At 42.6% G+C, this 8,166-nt stretch overlaps 1 protein-coding gene across 1 annotated transcript; it reads right to left on the bottom strand.

Moving 5' to 3' along the window:
• Window positions 1-2,286: 2,286 nt before the first annotated feature.
• On the bottom strand, window positions 2,287-6,868 carry lrrc32 (leucine rich repeat containing 32; the record flags this gene model as incomplete). The annotated part of the gene is made up of 2 exons (XM_083646601.1): window positions 2,287-4,212; window positions 6,776-6,868. The coding sequence occupies 2 exons, from the start codon at window positions 6,866-6,868 to the stop codon at window positions 2,287-2,289; spliced, it is 2,019 nt and encodes a 672-aa protein (XP_083502727.1).
• Between the last annotated feature and the right edge of the window lie 1,298 nt (window positions 6,869-8,166).

Below are 8,166 nucleotides of genomic sequence, written 5' to 3'. Positions count from 1 at the left end.
CCCGTAGTTATACTATAAGTACAGATCTTGTTACCCTCTAGTTAAAGTCTAAATTCACTCCTTGTACCCCGTAGTTATACTATAACTACATGCTTATTTGCGGGCTGTATTCTAAAGCGTTACCCTTTATGCTATTAGCTAAATAATTAAGCGTAGTTATTTAAAATAGGCTGGTGCAGTACAGCTTTCATACAGTTGCATGTTTTTGTCACACAAGTTTGTCACAGTCTTAATAGGGTAGAAAATAGCCTTCATTTCATTCACAAACATTGCTTACATTGTTTACAGAGGTCAGTCCCAGAATGAGAAGACATAACAAATCAGCTATAAATAATAATAATAATAATAATAATAATAATAATAATAATAATAATAATAATAATAATAATAATAATAATAATACATTACATAGTTTTGCCTTCATAATCAAGCATGATAAAATTGTTTAAAAAACACTTCAATACAGCGCTGGATTTTTCTCATTCAAATAAAAGAAAATATGGCGGGGCATACAACAGTTATTAACTTCAGTGCTTCTTCCAGCTTTGAGCTTCAACCCTTATATAAACATTTTAATGTCAATTTCAATTATATTCTGTCCAAAGAAAAAGAAAAGAAAGAAAATATACTATTTAGTATTTAGAATGTCCAGCTCAAAAGCAACACAAATAACAATAAATTACATTGACATTATGAACCACTTCTTGGAATGCCAGTGCAATTCTTTTCTTAGTGTGAACAGTCACAGGACAAAGATACAATCACATCAACAACAGGAAGATACACACAAGAGGAAAGTAAAGTGCAAACTACATGGGTAAAAGGAATCCTTGGCGTTGCTTTAAAAACATTATCTTGGACACTGTGCAGTGCAGTTACGTTAAATGACTCAACCTACATGAGGTGAATCACAAGTATATTTACTCACTCATGATTCACAAAGCGCATTTTCAATCACTATCTTTAGTAGTGTTTTGTTCTTTATTTTCATTGTAAAGGAAAAACCCGCCCTTTTACACTGTCATATATCATCAATTGGGTGATTTTGTGAGGAAGTTTTGTAATTTACCTTTTTGGTGTAGCAACTTTCCCTCAGCAACCTGCTTCACCTAATTTTAATTAAATCAGTGATCTAGATTAGAGAAATGCAACATCTACTAGCTGCATCGCAACCTGGTATGTGAATAAATTGTCTGCTTCTTTCTCCCTGTACGATTGTTGTACGATTGTTGATGTTTCCAGTTGATGTTTTAGACCACTGAAACATTGTCTGCCATTAAACTCCAATCTAGCTGCGCTCCATGGAAATAGGAACTTCACCATCAAACAACAAAATGGACCCAGAAATGCAAGATGCAGTGTTATATCGCTTCAGCCAATAAACTGCTGTGGCTAGATAGAAAAAACACCCACCTTCTCACAATAGAAAAACTGCAAAAATGCTGACTATGAATTCCCTCAGGTCCCTCTATGTCCACTGTTCATTTCTGCACATTCATGCATTGAAGCTTCTGTTGCAACGGCGTAGCTATAGCTATAGGTATAGCTGGCACACCCAAAAAAGGGGGCGGGGGCAAAGTTTTTTGTTTGTTTGTCTGCAAAACACATCAGCTGTCATGCACAGCCTGTCATGCGTAAGTGTCCGACTGTCCGCTGACCTATGACTCTGTGCCCCAGAGCATCATGGGAAACTAGCTAAGCTGTCTAGTAAAGTGAACAAATGCAGCGCCAAATCAAGAAGACATGAAACAGCTCGCTTTTAAGCTTTTTCGACAAAGGCAAGAAAAGTCGCATTGACAAGGAAGAAGATGACTCATCGCCCTCCCCCTCAACAAGTGCGGCTTGTAGTGCACCCGTTCCCGCACCTGTATTGGTGGTGGACAGTGGAGAGACAGACGATGATGAAGACGATGCAGCCGAAACAATGACGTTAACAGCGGGGGGACGCAGCCAAAAACACACCGGTGGTTTGTGCAGCAGCAGAGCCAGAGGACACTAACGCTACAGATCTCTCTGCAGTAGACGAACCTGCATGCCAACCAAACTTGCGTTCTTTCCCAACTAGAACACTCTTTGGAAAAACTAGGTGTTTTTCAGCGAAATGGTACAACAGATACAGTTGGCTAGAGTACAGCATTAAAGTTGATGCTGTATTTTGCCAGCCTTGCCGCCATTTCAGCACAGTCCTATCTTAATATTCCTCTAAATCTGGCTTGAAAAGGCCCACATTTTTTTGGGTGGCAGCCCCCCTGTGTTTCTGTGGCACTCCCAATGTGCCAAGTCTGGCTACGCCAGTGTTCTGTTGTGCTTTGGTCTCCTCGAGTGGTGTAACTTCAACAGCAGCCCCAGCACAACAATCAAGACGATGACAACAATCACTACAACCACAATTATGCTCACATTCCTATTGTCCAGAGCGTGACACAGTTCGTGGGTCACTCTCTCTATGTTGACCGGCTCGGAGTCTTGCAGGTAGACGCAAGTCACAGTCTCGATGTCTGGGACGACCACGGCCGAGCCCTGGACCATGTGGAGGAAGCGCAGGTTGCTGCAGCAGCTGAGAGGGTTGGAGCCCATGTAGAGGGTTTTCAGAGAGCGCTCCAGAGCCAGCACGGTGTCATAATCCAGCGTAACCAGGTTGTTGTTCTGCAGGTTCAGCGACTCGATGGAGGACTCTTTGTTCCACAGGGGTAGAGTAGTTAACTGGTTGGTCGAGAGGTCTACAAATTTGAGACTGCTCAGTGAAGACAGGTCTGTGTTGAGTTTGGAGATGTTGTTCTCCCTCAGGTATAGGTGAACCAGGGAATTATCCAGGCCAGAGAGGGAGTTGGGGTTCAGGTCTAAGCCCGGGTTCAGGGACAGGTCCAGTAACTTCAGAGGAGTGTTGTAAAAGGCAAACTCGGGCAGAGACTTCAGATTGTTTCCAGAGAGGTACAGGAACTGCAGGGTCGGGACAGAGGAAAAGGCGACGCAACCTGGAGGATTGTAGTGGTTCTGGTCTTTCAGAGCTGGTTTTGTCTGTTTTTGCTGCGAGACACAGACTTTCAGATCGTTCTGCTGGAGTTGCAGGGATTTGATTCTTGGAAGTCTTTGAAATGTTTGAGGGTCCAGGGTGGTGAGGAGATTTCCTTGTAAGAAGAGCTCTTGCAGTGATTGTAGAGAGTTTTCCTCAAATGAGAGTTTCTGCAGGGCATTATAGCCGAGATCTAGGACCTTCAAATTCTCTAGAAGGCCTTCATGGTCAACAAAAAAGGAGTCAATACAGTTATTGCTCACATTCAGGACCTCAAGTGATATCATACTACAGAAAAAGGAATGTGGTATAATTTTGATTTGGTTGTAGCTCAGGTCCAGGTATATCAAATTTGAGAAGATTTGATGTCTGGTCCTTATATCAGGTGGAGCATGAGTTAAAAATGTGTCCCTGAAGTTTGCCAGTTCCTCTGCTGTTCCGGTAACATTGACACTCCGGAGTCGGTTTCGAGAAACATCCAGGTACATGAGCTTGTTCCTTTTCGGGAGAAGAGGAAAATAAGGAATTTTGTTTTCACTAAGATCAAGGTAAAGGAGATCATAGACTATATCTGAGTCTGTGGTTTGGAAAGTCTCCATGCTGTTCTTACTGAGATTAAGCAGTTTTAACTGAGAGAGATTGAAGTCTGTGATGCAAGTGATGGAGTTCTTGGACAAATCAAGTACAGTCAGATGCGGCAATGAGTCAAACGCACCGTCTTCAATCTCCAAGATAACGTTGTTGTGGAGGTTGATGTTCCTCAAGGCCAAGGCTCCGCAAAAAGTGTTTTTTGCTATTTTGGTGATGCTGTTGCCATTCAAAGAAAGGTTTGCCAGCGATGGAGTTTCACTTATGAAATAGTCAGTCATCCCTGTATACAGCCCATTGCTTGAAAGATCAAGTGACTCCACAGCTGTAAGAGGCCCGACATTGGTTTTGGAGCGAGCAAAAACATCTAGATAGTTCCTGGACAAATCTAAGACTTTGAGATTGGCCATGTCTTTGAACAAACCGGGCTGGATGAAGTGGATCTTGTTGGAATGGAGATTGAGCCGACGGAGGCCAGTGTGAAATGCGAGCGTTTCGCGGGTCAGGTTCTGCAGCATGTTACGTGAGAGGTCCAGCATTTGGATAGCATGAGGAAGGTTGACGGGTGCACTTCTCAGACTGAGATCGCTGCAGAACACATCCATCTGGACCTGTGAACAAAGAAAGACAAACACACAAGTCTGATTATCTCAGCACACTCCCAAATTGCTTGACCATGACACAACACAGACCAAATGTTGAAAGCATACGCACAGGGTCGTTTTTATGACTCAGTGTATCTACATTCTTGGCAGACAGAGAGTCCTTGGAGGTTTATTATGGTGTATACTCCTCATAAAACAAACCTCGGGGCATTTCACTTCTCATCAGTTAATCACAGTATTCATTCTCAGCCATTTCATTCAGGATTATGACATATTAACCTTTTTCTGCATTTTGATTTGAAAGAAAATGCACCTACTCAGTTGACACTAACCCATGTTGTTACACCAATGCAGAAGGTTTTTGTCATCTTTTCTCCGTTTTTCCGTATTAGATCCAAATATTTAACTTGTTAGTGTAGCTTATAATTGAAACCATATGGCCAGACTAGACCCCCTCTCGAAAAACAGCTCGTAAATCTGACTCCCCCCCCCCCCCTAAAGCCAAGTACATTGGGCTTCTTGGCATACTTACGGTATGTGTGCTCAGATGGCATTCTTGACAATGTGGGCCATGAGCAAACTCATATCAGTTTTCTTTGGAATATAAGCGAGCATCTGTTATGGCTTTTAACCATGATAATTACATCATGTATAATGTTATATCATTACATCTCTTTTTTTCTTTCCAGTTTTTTTTTTCAGAGTCAAATGCAATTGAAAGTGAATCATTTCTCATCAGTTTTGTTTGTTTTGGAATATTTTATTACATTTCTCTCATAAAAGGAGAATAATACCAGGAAGAAAAGATGCTGCGATCCCTTCAGTCTCTCAGAGAATGAGGGCAATCTAAGTAACTGTGTGCCTTTCGCATAACTTTTAATATTAAAAATAATAGAGGTATTATCAGTGATGCTACATCAGCCATGCCTATCTGGAGTGTATTCATAACATCAGATCCATGTGGGATGTTGGAAGCTACTTCGGTTCAGCCATTGAGAAGTGATACTGTAACTAGTAGCTATCTGTCCAGTAGGTGGAAATAAAGCAAATCAAGTCAAAACCATTCATTTGAAAGTTTATTTTTTAATCATGTGTCAAATCCTCCATTGTTCTGAACGGGAAAGATTTAACGTGCCCCTTGCACGTCTTTTGTGATGCATAGTCATTCACAGGCTGTAAGCAGACCATTCTACAGTAAACTCTGTACATATTTCAATAGCAATATTCTGAGTGTTTTGACTCCATATTCTCATTTTGGAAAATGACTTCACAGTACTGGACACACTGTTTGATTGACAGGTGATCTTTGGGAAGTGCAGTACAGAAACACCACACCAATGAATTGAGTCCACATTGGAGCCAGGGGGCCCCATTTGATATTCTCAGAGTGAGAATATTGTTTTTGTTTTTTGGGAGATATGATTTTGTCCAGAATTGCACGACTATCTTTATTGTAGGTAGAGAGATAACAGTGAAATTATGATGAAATCATCATTCTTCTACATTCTCCAACTTCTTAAATGAAATCATGAAGTTCTGGGAACCCCCTCAAGGAGCCCACGTAGAGAACCAGTGTTGTGCAGGGCTGGCTCGAGTCATATCGGTGCCTTAGTCCAAGTGCTACACTATGACATGCCATGATCCCACTATATCAGCAGCATGGTTCAACTGGACTCACACATTAGAGTTAAAACCAATAAACCAAATCTGTTCAAATAAAGTAGCTGTCTACTCTATCTGCCCACTCTCTATCTGCCCATAGATCATGTGAAAATACCTCAAGTACCTGATATATTAGCTATTTCATCTCCATTGCCACAGGCAACACACAAAAATAAACGAAGAACAGATGAAAAAACCCCACACACACATACCATACAAAATCACGTGCAAATGTAAGGAACATACGAAGCAAAAATCAGGAGTGGAAAATCTGCCTGCCTACCTACCTGTCTGTCTGCTTGCCTGTCTATCTGCCTGCCTACTTGTCTGTCTGTCTGTCTGCCTACCTGTCTGTCTGTCTGTCTGCCTGTCTGTCTGTCTGTCTGTCTGTCTGCCTGTCTGTCTGTCTGCCTGCCTACCTGTCTGTCTGTCTGCCTGTCTGTTTGTCTGCCTGCCTGCCTGTCTGTCTGTCTGCCTACCTGTCTGTCTGTCTGCCTGTCTACCTACCTGTCTGCCTGCCTGTCTGTCTGCATACCTGTCTGTCTGCCTGCCTACCTGTCTGTCTGTCTGCCTACCTGCCTGTCTGAATATGTGTCTGCCTGTCTACCTGTCTGTCTGTCAGCCTGCCTACCTGTCTGTCTGCATACCTGTCTGTCTGTCTGTCTGTCTGTCTGCCTACCTGTCTGTCTGCACACCTGTCTGTCTGTCTGCCTACCTGCCTGCCTGTCTGTCTTTCTGCGTGCCTACATGTCTGTCTGCCTGCCTGCCTGTCTGTCTTTCTGCGTGCCTACATGTCTGTCTGCCTGTCTGTCTGTCTTTCTGCGTGCCTACATGTCTGTCTGCCTACCTGTCTGTCTACCTGTCTGCCTGCCTGCCTGCCTGTCTGTCTGTCTGAGCTGGTACTTACAACTTGGCATGCAGGGAGCTGTGGTGGAGCGTGATGCAGCGATGCTGCCACACAGCTGAGGACGAGAGGGAAGAGCATCTGGAAGCCGGCCATGGTGCTGTGGAGGAAGAGGCCAGATGACATGAGCGGAGTATGACAAACACATGAATGCAGGAAGGGGAAGTAGCCCTACCGTACCTACTGACACTCTGACCTATGACAAGGCTATTTACGCCCTGACATACAAAGGGGCTTTTTGTCATTGTTTGCTGTGACCTTTCTTCATGATTTCTCAGTGCTACCCAGCACTAGAATGTGCTAGAATGTGCTGGGTAGCACCGAGAAAGCAATGACTAAGCCCTACAAAAAGCCAAAAGGGTTTCCGTGAGCTCTGCGTATATTTCATTGATTTCGAGATTGGTGTCTAGGAAATAGTTGCGACAGTGAGAATAGTTGTGAGAGTGTTCGCTAGACGTTTGTGATTCATCTCGTCAGAAGCTCGGCCGTTTATTATTTTGGCGGAAACTTGTGAGAATTCATGAGAAGACGATGATAAACACGTGGAAGGGTCGGCAGGATGAAAGCTGTGCAAATATTAAACCAATCACATTGTCTTAGAAAAAGGCTAGAGCCCCCAGGCATGTTTTTCATTCAAAAACTACATTTGCGAGAACTTTTATTTTGAAGTTTCTAATAAACTCACCTGCTGTTCCATGTCTGACAAAAGTAATCCTACTGAAGGCTCACTTGCATAAAAGTAATTCTTTACTTTTTTCATATGGACTCCTAATATACAAGTACACACACAAATCTGAGAATACTGTCAGAGATGACTTTGTCCAGAATTTCACGGCTATCTGTATTGTAGGTAGAGATGTAGCAGTGAAACTATGCTCAAAACAGTCATTCCTCTACACATGATCTAACTGTGTTAGATAATGTAATAATAACCTCTTGTAAATGAAATAACGGTGAAGTTTAACGATTCATCCATTGTCTGGAGACCTCCAGGAACCCCCTCCAGGACCCCCGGGGGTCCCTGGACACAACACTGAGAGCCACCAAAATAAACCATTGAAAACATAAAATGTGACTTCTTGATTCTCTTCTGAAAACACAACTTTTGCTGCAACCGGTGTAACTGAAAAGCCTTTTCTGCACAACACTTCCAAAAAACAGAGAAATTCGAGAACATTTTTTTTGTACCCATGTGGGCCAATGTGAGCTACCTGAAAGCCCCGACACACTCTTCCTCTCTAGTCAAGCATGAAATCCCTTCCACTCAAATCTTGGATCCATTTTGTAATCAGATACATATTGAACAGCTCCAAAAGCAAAAATCACAAAACCAACAACAACAACACTATAAAGTAGAGAATTTGATCCAGGACAAGTATATTTACCTCACTTTC

Source organism: Poromitra crassiceps (assembly GCF_964638095.1).
Source record: "Poromitra crassiceps genome assembly, chromosome: 1".
In the NCBI taxonomy this organism is placed as follows: domain Eukaryota; kingdom Metazoa; phylum Chordata; class Actinopteri; order Beryciformes; family Melamphaidae; genus Poromitra; species Poromitra crassiceps.
This window is presented reverse-complemented; position numbering and strand designations above follow the sequence as displayed.